The sequence below is a fragment of the Chelonia mydas genome, chromosome 1, assembly GCF_015237465.2.
Source record: "Chelonia mydas isolate rCheMyd1 chromosome 1, rCheMyd1.pri.v2, whole genome shotgun sequence".
Classification (NCBI taxonomy): Eukaryota; Metazoa; Chordata; order Testudines; family Cheloniidae; genus Chelonia; species Chelonia mydas.
The window spans coordinates 222,575,175-222,590,951 of record NC_057849.1 but is presented as its reverse complement, the minus strand read 5'-3'; the positions used below and the strand labels follow the sequence as shown (position 1 = coordinate 222,590,951).

At 47.1% G+C, this 15,777-nt stretch overlaps 1 protein-coding gene and 1 long non-coding RNA gene across 4 annotated transcripts in view; one reads left to right on the top strand and one right to left on the bottom strand.

Moving 5' to 3' along the window:
* Nucleotides 1-10,629, top strand: part of ETV6 (ETS variant transcription factor 6) — a 165,045-nt gene extending 154,416 nt beyond the window's left edge. For all 3 annotated transcript variants that reach the window (XM_007056938.4, XM_037914208.2, XM_037914216.2), the window contains 3 exons: nt 477-619; nt 3,123-3,223; nt 6,480-10,629. In XM_007056938.4, coding sequence (XP_007057000.1) covers nt 477-619; nt 3,123-3,223; nt 6,480-6,585 — 350 coding nt within the window. In that variant the 3' untranslated portion in view covers nt 6,586-10,629. The remainder of the gene's footprint in view (nt 1-476; nt 620-3,122; nt 3,224-6,479) is intronic.
* On the bottom strand, nt 7,788-11,952 carry LOC122463606. Its single transcript, XR_006287155.1, has 2 exons — nt 11,754-11,952; nt 7,788-8,256 (listed from the first exon to the last, which is right to left on the bottom strand). It is a non-coding gene; the product is annotated as an uncharacterized LOC122463606 (long non-coding RNA).
* Nucleotides 11,953-15,777: the final 3,825 nt, after the last annotated feature.

The window sequence follows — 15,777 nt, the reverse complement described above, 5'->3', positions numbered from 1 at the left end:
TAGGAAAGGTATAACGTGCACGCTTCTACCAGTGTGCTTTAGCACTGACCTGGAGTGACCACCCAGAGCAGGGAGACAGTTTAGTCTCCAGGGCTGCAGGTTCCTTGGCTTCTCTAAAGAGACAGCCAACAAAGGGGTCAGTTAAGGCTAATTGTGTCAGTGGTTATTGTTGTACGGGTACTTCTCTATGTGAAATAAGACTGAGACCAGACTCTCATTTCGCACAGGCTGTGAGCTGGTAATGACTTTCAATCATTATTGATCTGAAAGAGAGTCCCACCAGTGGCAAAAGCTTCTATCCCAGGCCTTTACTTCAGGTTGCTACGGGCTTGCTTCATCCTAAGGGCATCTAAGGCTGAGAAATGAAGCCATAACTGAGGTCACCGTCTTTTCACTGCAAGCTGATCTGCTAGCTCCCAAAACTCATCCCTGTTAGAAGTATTTGAATGATGTTTTTCTTGCCCTTCTCTTCACAGACTGCAGGCTGCTTTGGGATTACGTCTATCAGCTGCTTTCTGACAGCCGGTATGAAAACTTCATCCGATGGGAGGACAAGGAATCCAAAATATTTCGGATAGTGGATCCCAACGGGCTGGCCCGGCTGTGGGGAAACCACAAGGTAAAGAGCGGTGGGGTGTTCCTCCCAGGGAATGTTGCCATTTGTAACATTCTGGAGTTCATCCAGAAACATTAAAGAGAGAAACAGAAAGTAAAATACTTATGGAAAGGTTTAATCTTTCATTCTATTTGTATCACTTTGCGTATCTAAAGCATCCAACCTTCATCAGCAGGGACCACAGAAAGCCAGGCATTATATAAAGAGCCTGGTAGTTTGTGGATAAAGACATTTAGCCAGAAAATGATATGGACACAGGTTGTAATAGTTTTGCTCTCTGAGGGTATCTCCCGCCTCCTTAGGTCTCATGCTACTGGGTGCTCAGGCTAGCTAGCATGATGTCTGGAAGGGGCCATAATGTCTCTGGTATTGAGCTTTCTTAGGAAAACCACAGGGTAACAATTTAATAGAAATCTCTACTTGGGGGGGGGCAGGGGTCTCCGCACCCTGCTCCTGCCTGCAAGCATCGCCCCCGCAGCTCCCATTGGCCGGGAATGGGGAACTGTGGCCAATGGGAGCTTTGGGGGCAGTGTCTGCAGAGAAGGGCAGCGCGCAGAGCTACATCCCCACTGTCCCCCCTCCCAGGGGCTGTAGAGACATGTTGGCCCCTTCTGGGAGCAGTGTGGGGCCGGGGCAGGCAAGGAGCCTGCTTTAGCCTCGCTGCACCACCACCCGGGAGCTGCCTGCGGTAAGTGCCACCCAGCAGGAGGCCACATCCCAACCCACAGCCCTGAGCCCCCTCCCAGAGTCAGCACCCCATACCCCCTTCTGCACCCCAACCCCCTCCTGAACCCCAAGCCCCTGCCCCAGCCCTAAGCCCCCTCCCAGAACTAGCACCCCAAACCCCCTCCTGCACCCAACCCTCTGACCCCCCTCCCAGAGCCAGCACCCCATAATCTCTCCTGTACCCCAACCCCCTGCCTGAGCCCGGATCCCGCTCCCAGAGCAGACATCCCCTCCTGCACCCCAATACTCTGCCCCAGCCCGGAGCCCCCTCCTGCACCCAAACACCCTCACAGAGCTTGCACCCCTCACCCCCTCCTGTACCTCAACCCCTGTCCCAGGCTTAGCCCAGAGCCTCCTCCCACACAGCAAACCCATTGGCCTCAGCCTGGAACACACACTTCCTCCTGAACCCCAACTCCCCTGATGAAAGTGAGTGAGGGTGGGGGAGAGCGAGCGACAGAGAGAGGGGGGATGGACTGAGCGGGGCAGGGCAGATCCTGCGTTGCCCTTACATTCAAAAAGTGATCTTGAGGGTAAAAAGGTGGGAGACCACTGATTTAAAGCAAATGCTGCCAAGCAGGAGAAATCACATTTACAGCCTGGTGTTGGTACGCTGCTACATTTCTGTTACATAGGCTGCAATTGCAGAGAAGTGACTGGAGATTTGGGTGCCTCAGTTTTAGGTGCCCAACTTTGTGACACCTTAAAGGGGCCTGATTTTCAGAAAGCATTGAGCACCCACCGTCCAATAGGCCACTTTTGAAAATCTTGGCCTCACAGCATAGGGAGGCTTTGGAGAATAGGCACTTCTGCTGGAGAATGTGAGCCTGCTGGCTGAAGAAGGGCTTGCGTGAACAAAACCCAGCTTCTCCAGGTAGATCACTGCCATTCTCACTCTCTCATTTGCCACTGGAGCCTTCCCTAAAACATCACTGAGCCAGCCATAGCTCTCAGTGGGACGGGTAAACAAAAGGGGTCTCGTTCTCAAGCAGGAGGCCTTTTGGAAAACAAAACCAGAGTGAGGGATCTCGGCTCAGTTAAGTAAGAGACTGATGGTAATCGCTCACGTCAGGCATAGAACAGGCAAGCACTGCGCTAGCTTCCCACACACAGCTGTGCCAGCATATCTTATTTCGGACCTCTGACACACTGCCAATGCACCGCCTACTGTTCCAGTTATGGGCCTCTCCTGAGCAAGAGATTCCCAGTGTGCCAAAGTGTGTGTGGGGGGCTTTGCAATGTAAACAGATGTACATGTTAATGGAATTATTCCTGATTTACACCAGAGAAAACATGAGAGGAGAAACAGGCTCTAGAGCTTCAAAGTGCTGTGTAAACATTAACTAATTCATGGAGGGGAAGCCCAGAGGAGCACCACCTTTAACAGGAAGGAGTGCTGTCAAATAAAGTTTATTAGCTGTTTACAAGCTTTTACAAAAGGTCATTCATTGAAAATAAGTCCTACGTGGGGTGATACTCTCTTTCATGTTGAAGTCTCTTCTGGTGGTGAAGGCCTTTGTTGAGCACAGACCGATGTGACCTATTTAAAAATCTCCCCCCATTTTTGGAAGCCACCCTCATTCAAATCACACTGTGTGAAAAGAAAACCGTAGAATGCCAGAGAGGCAGGATGGGCCTACAAACAGCAGAGGATCAGAGCAGGTAGCTTCTTTAACTAGCATAGTCACTTCACCTAGCTGTGCTATTTCTATAGCTGTTTCCAAGCTTTAGGAAGGATGTATTGAATTGCCTCTCACTGCTTTTCTTTTGGAACAAACAGAACAGAACAAATATGACTTATGAGAAAATGTCCAGAGCCCTACGCCACTACTACAAACTAAATATCATCCGGAAGGAGCCAGGACAAAGGCTTTTGTTCAGGTAATTCTTCCTCTTTTTGTCTTCTCCCTTCTCTGCTTGAGGTGATTTCTTTGAGAGGATAGCAGGAAGGAGTTTTGGGCAAGCTGCTCCACCACCAGCTGTGTAGCACGGTTGTCAATGGATATAAAGCTGAAAGAGCCTTCCACACCTTCGGGGGGGCTGTACCAATGTACCAGACAAAGAGCCTGGTGTAGTGCTCACTGGAGTCATTCCACTGACTCTAGTCGACATTGGATCAGGCTTTAAGACCTCAATTGTGCGCCTCCCATTTGGTTTCACAATCTAAGTCACAGCAGTGCTTGATTTAAACCCAAGTCTCCTGATCTCACCATATTGGCGCTTGAGCTACTCCAAACTCCCATCTTGTGATCACTCAACTGAGGTTTGGCGTTCCCTGAACTCCAGCAGGGTTTATAACATGTACTGTGGAACGGGAGGTGTGCAGTGGCCGTGGAATGAGACCCAACATAGAGGCTTATAATGACCAGAGGAAAGGGGAAAGCTAGGTGAGCCATTCACAAAACCTGAAGTACCAGAATTGGCAATACATCCCAGTGTTTGGGAACCACTGTTCTAGACAGTGGGAAACAGAGAAGTAGAGCGTGTATATGTCTGTAATTTGTCAATATCTAGGAGGAGCTCTGCATCTAGTGAGGCAGGATCACTGGAAACTGATCCCACTTTAGAGTCTGATGCAAAGCACCCTGAAGCCATTCGGAGTCTCTTCCTTTGACATCAATGGATTTTGGATCTGGGCCTCAGCTAACACTCATTTTAACTGGAAGACAGGGTTTTGTTTGGGGCTTCTTAGCATGGTATGGAAAAAGAAATAACTAGAGCCAGTCAAAATATTTACATTGAAAACACTTTTGAGGAGAAAGGTTCATGGAAATTTTTTGATTTGGTGATTTTTTTTTAATATAAAAAAGCACAAATAAAAAAAGGGAGTAAAGGGGAGGGGAATCAATTGTCATTTCAATTTCTGATGAGAAAGTTTTTTAAAATTGCAAACTTTCCAATGAACAATTAATGTTTTTAGCTAACCCTGTTAATATTGAAAGAGAAAAAGAGCAGCTGTAGAAAGTCACCCCATTCATGTTTGTTTCACATCAATGTAAAATAATGGGGAATGTGACTTTGTGAATAACATGCAGGCAGTTGTCTTAAAACCACCATGCAGAGTTCCTAACAGAGGGCAAGATGGCGGTAGAAAGAGATCTATAATAGAGGGGCTGAGTGTTTTCTGTAGCAGAAGAGGTCTGTGCTGATGCTTGGCCTTGCTTAATTCACCAGCATTTACTTACTATTTTATTTATTTAGATTACAAATGCTGTAATAGGCCCCCTGTGAATAGGTGCTGGTGCTTTTGGAATAATTTAAGAAATATCAGAACTAATATCTTAAAGTGTAGCAGTGCAATTTGCTATAACCTGGAAACACATGTGGAATCCTGTCTTTTAGAAGATAGAATAGACAGAAGGTGAGAGGGGTTGGGGTGGAGGGGAAAATACAGGATCTTGGTTTGACTTAACCCTCATGCAAGATCATTAAACTCAATGGACTGGTATGGGGCAGATATTAGGGCAGAATCTGGACCCAGTCTTTAGTGAGTTTTCCTTGTAAATATAAGGCCTGCATCACTACCTCCCCACTCCAGTTTTGTAACTCAATTCATAACAGTGGAGTTACTCCAGCATAAAATGGGAGTAGCACAGGGTTGAATCAGGCCCGTTGTTTTCTTTCTAGTGCATACATAAAATTCCACATTAGAAGGGGTAGGAAGTGTACATTTGCTGAGAGACTCCAGATTTTTCCAGCATCCAAAATAAAAGGCCCAAGTTTTATAATCTCACAGGGAGAGGAGTCATCACATCTTTTCCTTTAACTTCAGTGGGCATTTTTTCTGGATCGGGATTTTTTACATGCTTGCCAACAGTTGGTTTTGGTTACACTGGATGAGGCTACTGAGCACATATTTGGGGTTAAATAAAACTGACCCCTTAGATTCATAAATTAGGGGCTGCGCTGTGTTAGACAATAAGTCACTTGCAAGGGAGTTTCATTCTGTGGAAAATGTTTCACTGCACCCAGGCTAGACAAACCTCATACATGGTTTGTCCCAACTTTTGTAACACTATTAATTAGGAGGGTGATTTACACTTAAACTAGCGTTTTCTCATCCCTGGGCCACTTTCTCTTCCCATTTCATCTAGTTCAGAAGGCAAAATCAGAAAAGTGAAAAAGTGTAGAGAGATTGTCATAACTGAAGTAGACATTAAAAAACTAGAATGTGTCCTCCCCCCGTTCCTGCTGTTGTCGTGTGCCCACAGCTTTTCTCTGGATACCGCTGCACTGAAGCTGAAGAGGTAGTTTCAAGCTCAGGTCAGCATACGCATATACGCTAGTTGTGATCAAGCTACCATGCTAAAAAATAACACCGTAGCCACAGCAGTGCAGCTGGGGAGGTGAGCTAGCTGCCCACGTATATATGGAGGTTACGGAGGTTCTTAACTAGCCTGTCCTATCACCCATGCTGCCAGGGCCACAATGTTATTTTTAGTATGCCAGCTATCAAAGCTAGGGCAAGGATATCTACCTGAGCTGGAAATTACAGCTCCACTGCATACATACCTGTTGTTCCCAGCCCACTACCGCCCCACTTGCACTGAGAGGCACTAGGGCTCTCAACCCATTCACTGCTCTGGCGACTGGTGTATTTGACTGAAGGTCTGAGTGAGAGTCCATGTGAGAGACTCCTATGCACTGCTGCAGGCCAGTGAGGGAAGATGAGATCTGAGGCTATGCCCATCTCCCCCCTTCTTCAGATACTGAGCAGAGTAGGCATGGAGCTGGACACCCTACTCAGTACAGTTGGCTTCTCCTCTTGTTTTCGTGTGGGCCTGCCTTTGTATCCAAATAGTGTACTTCAACCAATGGGTAATTAAAATGCTTTTCTGATTGTATTCTAGGGAAGCCCATCAGCATCTGGGGTTGCCAGGGCATGCAGAAAACACTAGGGTTCTGGCGGGGGGAAAAAACCTAGGAAGGAAGCACAGAGACTCTTATATACCTTTGAGGATAATGCCCATTGATTTCAGTGGAAATTAGGCACCTAAATACTTTTGAGGATCTGGGTCAGAGTCACTAGGGAGATGTTGTGACAGGGTATTAGGGATACTCAGGAGCCAAGGAAACAGGCTCATAGTATGGGTTAAGGGGGGAAAGCCAGTGATTGACTTGTCACTTTGTTTTGAAGGTTCATGAAGACCCCAGATGAGATTATGAGTGGCCGAACAGACCGCCTTGAACACCTTGAGTCCCAGGAACTGGATGAACAAATATATCAAGAGGAGGAGTGCTGAAGGAACCAACACACACCACCTCCGTGGGAGACATGTCTGCCTGGATGGCTGGAGGAGTTTGGGAGGGGGAACAAGAACACAGGAGGAGAATATGGGGTCAGCGCTTACCTTGAAGACCATGCAGGACCCAAAGCACCTTAGTAAAAATAAAAACTGGCAGAGGTGGTGGCGGCAGCAAGGTGGAGGAGAGAGAGCCTGGACTCATGCACTACTCTGTTGCCCCTGACGAGTCTCCTTTGACTTGTTTTTATTTTCCTTCTGTTGGTTTGTTTCATTCTTTCCTAATAAATATGCAGTTTGACTTTTCTTAATTCATATAGGACAAGACACCAGGTTTTACTTTTTCAGAAGGCTTTCCCATGGAAATAAATGGCGCGCTATTATTTTCTGTGCAAGTCTCACAACATAACATGGTATCAAAACTATGGTGACCATGGCACAGAAGGGGTCACCCTGCTGGTTCCGTTTGCCGAGATCACATTTGCTCATGCTGGCCCAAGGAAGGTCTCAAGCTACCAAGAAAATTTACATATATCCACACACCCACCTGCTAATTGAAGGGGGAAAAAAAAAGAAGTCATCTTTTGCTACAAGCCTGGGACACCTTACCAGCGTATGTTGGCCTGGCAATGGGCTGCTATTAACTGCTGGCACATGGACCAAATCATCTAAGTGCTCGGGGGGGTCTTGGGGGGGCAGGAAAACAAGAAAAACCTGAGACAGAGCGAAAGCCAGCATCAGTCTATTGTGTTTTGTCTCTAGCAAAGAAGATTTTGAATAGAACTGACAAACAATGTGGACTTTCTGGTCCAAGTCTTCTATCAAAAAGCAAGGGTTGAAGTATTTGTGATTACAAGTCATTGCGATTTCCACAGCAGCTAGCAGTTTTTGGGGTAGAGGTGAAGGGCTGTTTTTACATCTTAAGGGGAAGGAAAAAGGATGAAGATACAATTGCTTATAATACTCAGGCGCCTCCCCAGAACAGCTGGCACTGCTGGAGAGAAAGTGAAATCAGAAGCATGAAGATATGTGGTAGACAACCAGAAACCAAATAGCTATACTGGTATCCTGAAACTGGTTATTTGATGCCTCCCACTTCCTACCCCACTCCTCCCAAAGGCAGCTCTACCAGCCAGAGATCACTTCTCAGCTTACCCATTTTTAGCATTGTTTATTTTTTAAAAAAAAAAAAACCAACCTCATTGCATTCTTGTCCTTTTAATTTTAAGATATTCTGGTTTTGGCAGTCCCAGTTTGATGTGCAGTCTTTAGGGCAAGAGCAGCTTTGGCTGCTGCCTGCTACTGGTGGAACAGAGAACCTTGCCTAGATTGCTGGCAAGGAAGGGCTCAGCGGGAGCAATGGTCCTTTCAGCAGTATGGACTTTTATGTTGGAGACTGGAAAAACTATTTCCCTTTGTAACCGTACATTGGTTGGTCCCTGCAGAGATGAGAATCAGTGGTTTCAGGACAAGTGATGGACCCATCATCAGCCATCCCTTGATAGTCAAAGAAAAAATCTAGCCGCAAAATATGCATTTGGGAAAGGAGAAGATCAAGTAATATTTCGACAAGGAGATTGGAGTTTCTCTGCACAGGCATCATGTGATGTCCAAAGGAAAGGAAGCCTGTGTCTGTTCATTAATAAAATCTCTTTTGTAGATCATAGGAGTCTGCAATGGAAGAAATCAAGGGATCATTAAATCTATCTTACCAAAAAGCCCAGATACAACACCTGATCTTAACCAAATATTGAACAGGAATGTTGCTATCCAGAAAACTTTCCATTTGGTTAGGTGTGGTACCCTGTATATTTAAGTAACTGCAGTCCAGTTTCACTGCAAGGTGCACTGAGTCACGTATGGCAGAGTGAAGGGGTTTTTAAATGGGCATAGAGTGCCACATCCTGGAATGAGAACAAACCCTTCCCAGTTGGCCTCACATGAAGAAAGACTGGCAATACATCTTCCCCTCAAGCTTTATCCAGCCACATAATGAACTGTTTTTTTCCCATACTCTTAGTGGATGTGCTTACAGATTGCAACATGCTGGGTATTTGACTTTTTCCTGCGTCAAAGAACAGCAGCAGCAAATATCAGCAAAAGAGAAGATCACCACCCCATCAGTCCTTGAGGTGGCTCTGAAACCCTTGAATACACAAAGGGTCAGAGGGGGAGGTGCTGAGGAATTCTGGCTTTGTGGCCATGGACCTGAAACCGAAGGGAGAGGGAACTGTTTTTGTTTGGTTTTAGCTAAAGAACGTGACCCTGTTCAAGGAGACAAGTGGCAGTCCCTTCTCAGGAGCTCAGGCTCATGCTTAGGTTATGAGGGCAAATACCCTCTGGCTTTAGCCATAGCACATAGAGCTGGCAAACATCTAACCAAGAAAACGCAAGACAAAAAAAGGGGGGGGGGGCAGGAGACTGCGACTGAGAAATGGAGAGGGAAACATCAAAAGGGCATCAGATTTAAAGGAAGTTCCTTACTCTTCACTTGTTTTCTTTCTATTTTCAGACGGTAGAAAGAAAGTTTGCTATTTGTATCACTTGGTACTCTGGCCATGACCATCGTTCATTTCCTCTGCTCCAACTACATGGTTGGGAGAAGGAGGAGAAGGACAACTTTTGTATTTAAAGGGCTTTTTTTGCAGTGTTGGTATTTGTGTGCTGAGGAGTTTGCCAATTTGGTCCTCACACCCTTGCCATTTGTGGTGGCAAACATGGTGAAATGTCATCATGGGGCTGGTAAAGGGGTGGAAGGTAAGGAATCCTGAACTCACACCTATTTGTCCCAGGGTGAAATTTCACAGAGAAGTTTTTGCCTTTGACAATAATTGGTAACTGACACCTGCAGAGACCAAGAAATAATCCAGATTGCAAAATATTTGAGCTATGTTTCCTTACTGGTGTTGTGAACGTCGGGAATTTTCTTTCACCACAGAACTATGGCATGTGACCCCCCATCCCCTTTCAGAGTCCACTTCCTCCATCACATCCTTAATGAAGGATAACTTTGCCAAGGAAGACCCACACAGACACACCAGTAAGAATGAAAGTAGTCTTTGGATGTACAGCAAGCCCTTAGCATAGTGAACTTTTCAGATAAGATTTAAATGGCTTAGGGAGTGGTAGAGCAAGTGCCAAGAGCTGGAGCGTATGACCGAAGAGACTTGCAGTATCTGAATTTGAGGAGTCCTTAGTATCTTGGGGGCCAGTTTGTTAGAAAAAGACTTCTACAGCAACCGTAGGAAATGGATTCCCTCCTGTCTTGCAGAGAGATCCATATCCCATCTATACTGATAGTTCAGTCGTGTTTTACCTACACTCCATATGGCTTCCATTTTTGGAAGCATGGCTATCAAGGAGAATTTCACCCTTTTCACCTCCCTCAGCCCCTGAATTCCCAGTGTAGGATTTGCCAACTGCCACATAGCCCTACTTTCTGCCCACTCCCTAAAAGGAAATTGGAAAAAGGAGAAAGATTTTAAGGAACCCCTTAACCACTGGGTGATGGGCCTTTTCTTCAAATAATGTGACTAAACAGGGCCTCCCCTGCTACAAATCTGTACAAGCCAGACCCTTCTGCAAACAGAAGGGGGACAATGCTGCTTGGGCGGGACAGATGGCAGATCTGTAAGCCAATAAGGAAACCTTTTCGCAGTTAAAGTCTCATATCTTGTGAGGACTATCCACTGAGAAAACACTATTAGGGCCACCTGCATAAACACTAAGTAACTGCAACCATCCCCGATCTCAGATAAATATGGAGCATGCATTCTTCATGATTTCTCTTTATATGACTGCAACCATGTGCAAATCCAGAATGCATTTTTTTAAATGAATCCTAGTCTGTTTTTATTGAGGGCTTTTTTAAAAAAAAAAAAAAAAAAAAAAAAAGTGTGGGGTTAAGGGACTGAATCAAATGAATGTAAAAAAAAAAACAACAAACAAACAAACGCCTATTCTCAGGGCCAGTGAGTTGCAAATAATTTTTAAAAATGCCTGTAATTACATCATCTCAATAAAAAAAAATTTGTAATATAAAAATGGGAATGCCAAGTTTGTGTTGAGCTGATCGTTGCGAGATACAGTTTTAAACTATTATGGTTCCGGTGTGTTGCAACTGCTTTTCCACCAAGGGAATACACACAGAATGCAGCAGCAGTTTTCAATCACAAAAAGAAACCAGCAGGCTTGCCATTGCCAAACCTATGTGGGGATAGTCTGCTCTTTCATGCTTCCTTTGATTTGCAATTTGAATCCAACCCCTCAGAGCATTCTCTCTGTTCTCTTACTTATTAATGGATCCCACCCCGCTTGTTCATAGATCAAAGTATATACCACAGTTTTCCTTTACTGCAGTACAAGCTGCTTTGGAGAAGGGCTAGAGAAGGAAAAGGCTGAAGGAACATGAGGAATCGTCATTGCAGCTTTTTTCTATCAAACATCTCAACAGTCATACAGAAAATGAAGCAGTCTGGGGACTCGGATTTCTCCTACAGATTGCTGATGTGCACAAAAAACAGCAGCCAGCTGACGTAGGACCATAACAGCTAATACCCTACACTTTTACCACATGGCAAACCCATTCCCAAATCTAGTCTCTTGGTCCCTGAGTCCATCAAGGCTAGGGTACTATGAAGGCAAAGTTCAGCCCTGTAGGGCAGGCAGTCACCCTCATCTCAATGTGCAGCCACTCTTCTCGCTGGGAGTCAGGAGATGTGGGTTCTGCGGCTAGCCCAACCTGTAGTAGGGGCACTGTCTCCTCACAAGCATCCCCTTGCAGGTCAGTGAGACTCTGCTGTAGCCTGCCTCAGATTCTCCTCCTTAATGGGGTAACAATGAAGTAACTTAAACAGCCCAGTCAAGGAGAAGCCAAACACTCTGTAGTCCGCTATTTCCCTTCAAGAAAACCATCTGAAAGGGGCACTTGTACAAGGGCTTCAAGGCTCTTAACTCAGAGTTCACATAAAAATTAAAAGTCCCAAAACAAAAGGTCTCTAATTTTTGCTGTAAGGCCTCAGGCTTCTCCGGTTCCTGGAGAGCTCTGTAATCTTTCCCCCTTCCCTCCCCTCCCATAGTTTGTTCAGGGTCTCTCCCAGGCCTCCCTGCCTGGAGAGCATCTACAGTCTCTCTCCTGCTTTTTCAATGTCTCTCCCAGGTCTTCTTACCCAGAAAGCTTTTGCCTAGTGAAGGCTCCTTAGGAGTGTCCCTGCTCAGAAGCATCCTTTCTCCTCAGGAGCTTGGTTCCAGCTGAGCTCTCCAAAGCCTTTGAGTAGGCTCAGGTGTGCCTCATTTAACTGCCTTCCAGCTACTCAGCCAGCTAGATAGCCCCAGGCAGACCTGGGTTGGCCCATTCCCTTCAGTGGAACCAATCACAGGCTAGGCATTTGACTTCTTGAAAGGGCAACCTTCTGATACAGCCCCAGACTGCCCATGTGACCTCAGCGCAAGTTACCATCTGTAAAATGGGGCTCATAGTGCTTGCATGCCTGTTCATGGGTAATTCATGAATGTTCTTAAAGTGCTTCTCTGGCTAACTGCTACCTTTGATGTCACAGCAGGTTCATTCAGCCAGCTGTGCCTTGTGCTTTCTGGGGTGGGCGGCAGATGTTAAGATAAATTTGTGTTGTGAAGTAGTTCAAGACGGAGAGTTACCCACACACCCCACATAACCATTCTAATCTGGTGTGGAGTGACCTCCAACATATAACTATCTACATAGACATGGTTTTAAAAAGTTTTGGGGGAAAAAAAAAAAAAACCCACGCATCTCTGTAGCTAGGGACCATGCCAAAGTGAGATTCCCTAGGCTGCTCCATGCTTCTGGCCCCAGGCATTGTTTTCTTGCTTTTTAGCCAAGAAGCAAATTTAATTGACACATTAACACAGCCTTTGGGCTGTCGTTTGAAGGCATTTGGAACAGGGGCATGAGCAGCAATTTGGGGATTGTGATTAAGTTTTAGAATGGGAAGGAGATTCAGAGATTTGGGGTCAGGATTAGTTTGAAGGACCAAAAGTTCTCACTTCCTCAGGGAGCTCAGGCCCAGAGCCTCACTGAGAGTTAGGTGCCCAATTCCCACTGATTTCAATGGGAACTAGACACCTATCTACCTTTGAGGATCTAGGTCTCGGTGCACCTCCCTTTGAGCATCCCAGCCCAGAGAAGGCATACACACTCAACATCTTTATTTTGCTTCTATAAACTGCTGGTGGAAGGTACCAGCCTGAGAGCTGGGGCTATGAAGTCATCTGCTTATTCGCAAAACATGAATCACATGGGCAGCTGCTGTGGAAGCTCCACCCCCACAACACATTGCCCAGCTCTGACTGGAGGGAACGCATATAGGCTCGAGAAGGGCAATCAGTCTCCATGCCCACCAAGCTGTGGTGGGTCCATTGAGCCTGTCAGAGAGGTTGTCAATTATAAGGGTGCTTTTTATGATGTGGACACAAGTATTTCTTACTGGGATTTTTCCCGACATGCTTTAAAATGGAGACTTGGCAGACAAGCCAGCAGCTTCCAAGTAAACTATTTCCTTGGAGGTTTATATAGATTCAGGCCATTTTTATTTCAACTTTAAACCCAAAGCTCTTCTCAGCGACCCAAAAGAGAAACCACCCAGGAAGTGTGTGATTGAATCAGAAGAGAACTCACATTTTCCCAGGTGCTGGAAGCCACAGAATGAGACAGTGTTACTCGCGTCAGTGAATGACTGTTCTCCAGTGAGGTGCATAAACAGTCCAGTACTAAAATGCCCCAGACCTTGGTAAAACTATCCCATTCCTGTGCTGCAGCACCATTTTGTATCCCAGTCCTGTATTCCTACTCATCTACCAGTATGCCTAAATCCTAACGTACCACCGGGTATGCTATTTCAGGTTCCTACCTACCCTCACAACTCTGCCAGCCTGCCTCTATCCTAGGCAGCAGAACTGCCACTAATGTATCATAGAATCATAGAATCATAGAATATCAGGGTTGGAAGGGACCCCAGAAGGTCATCTAGTCCAACCCCCTGCTCGAAGCAGGACCAAGTCCCAGTTAAATCATCCCAGCCAGGGCTTTGTCAAGCCTGACCTTAAAAACCTCTAAGGAAGGAGATTCTACCACCTCCCTAGGTAACGCATTCCAGTGTTTCACCACCCTCTTAGTGAAAAAGTTTTTCCTAATATCCAATCTAAACCTCCCCCATTGCAACTTGAGACCATTACTCCTCGTTCTGTCATCTGCTACCATTGAGAACAGTCTAGAGCCATCCTCTTTGGAACCCCCTTTCAGGTAGTTGAAAGCAGCTATCAAATCCCCCCTCATTCTTCTCTTCTGCAGACTAAACAATCCCAGCTCCCTCAGCCTCTCCTCATAAGTCATGTGCTCTAGACCCCTAATCATTTTTGTTGCCCTTCGCTGGACTCTCTCCAATTTATCCACATCCTTCTTGTAGTGTGGGGCCCAAAACTGGACACAGTACTCCAGATGAGGCCTCACCAGTGTCGAATAGAGGGGAACGATCACGTCCCTCGATCTGCTCGCTATGCCCCTACTTATACATCCCAAAATGCCATTGGCCTTCTTGGCAACAAGGGCACACTGCTGACTCATATCCAGCTTCTCGTCCACTGTCACCCCTAGGTCCTTTTCCGCAGAACTGCTGCCTAGCAGTAGTCCACTTGTGCACAAATTGGAAATCATGCCAAATCTGGGGAGTTAATGTTCATCAGATAAACAAACATTCACTAATGGTAGGGCTGAACCATCACATGCATTTTCCCTTTTGAGCTAAGAGTTGTTTAAAAGCAGATCATCCCTGCGTCACCACTATGTGTCATCAAGTTCTAGCCCAAACAAATTTCAAGAGTAGCATTCCCAGCACTGAGTCTCACTAAGGTTTTATTTGGCTGTCTAATATGTATCTTTTCGTATTGTTTTATTACATTACTTTTTTTTACTAGGGTGCAGCAATATGCAGAATTACAGAGGGTCAAAAAGTTAAGCATATTCCATGAACGCCTCCACAAGACACATGCCACTATCAGCCCTAGACCCAGCATAAGGAGGGCGGGAGGGAGAAGAGGCCTGATCACACTGTGCTCCAGCTATGAACTGGCTTCTTACGGACTGCTGAAGTCAGGAGGGGTTTAGAGCAGGAGGCCCTTGAGCATCACCAGGGAGGAAGGAGAAGAGGGCCAGAGAGCCAGCATTGCCTATGGCCAGAGGCACTGAATATTGAACCAGCACAGCTGAGGATCCAACTTGAAACATCTGAGCCCAGGGCAAGGAATAATATTCAGTGAGGAGAACACATTATGTTCTTTCCAGATCTCCTGTCTTTCTACAGGTTAAGTCAAGTTCCTACATTGAGACAAAAGCTGGGAAGGCACCAACATTCATCAGTTCTAAGGCCAGAAGGGGCCATTGTGATCATCTAGTCCAAGGGTGCGCAAACTTTTTGGCCCGAGGGACACATCGGGCTGGGGAAATTGCTTGCAGGGCCATGAATGTAGGGCTGGGGTTGGGGTGCAGGAGCGGGTGCGGTGTGCAGGAAGGAGCTCAGGGCAAGCGGTTGGGGCAGAGGAGGGGTGCAGGGTGTATGAGGGGGCTCAGGGAAGGGGGTGCACCACGCGGGAGGGGGTTTAGGGCAGTGGTGCAGGGAGGGGTGTGGAGTGCAGCAGGGAGCTCAGGGCAGAGGTGCGGGGTGCAGGAGGGGTTTGGGGCGCGGTTTCTGGCCCGGCGCCACTTACCTGGAGTGGCTCTGGAGTGGCAGCGGTGCACACTGGGGCCAGGGCAGGCTCCCTGCCTGCCTGCCCTGGCCCCAGCCCTGCACCTGCACCGCTCTGGGAAGCGGTCGGCACTGCATCCTTGTGGCCCCTGGGGGAAGGGGGCAGAGGCCTCCGCATGCCTGTGGGTACCTCCCCCAAAGCGCCCATTGGCCGCGGTTCCCTGTTCTCAGCCAATGGGAGCTTCGGGGGAGGTACCCACAGCAAGAGCAGTGCACAGAGCTCTCTGCCCCCCCTTCCCCAGTGGCCGGCACCACATCCCCCACTCCCCTAGGGGCTGCAGGGACGTGGTGCCAGCTACTTCCCGGAGCGGCGCGGGGCCCACGGCACCACGGGGGTGGCAAGCCTATGGGCTGGATCCAAAGCCCTGAGGGGCTGGATCCAGCCCGCGGGCCGTAGTTTGCCCACCCCAGATCT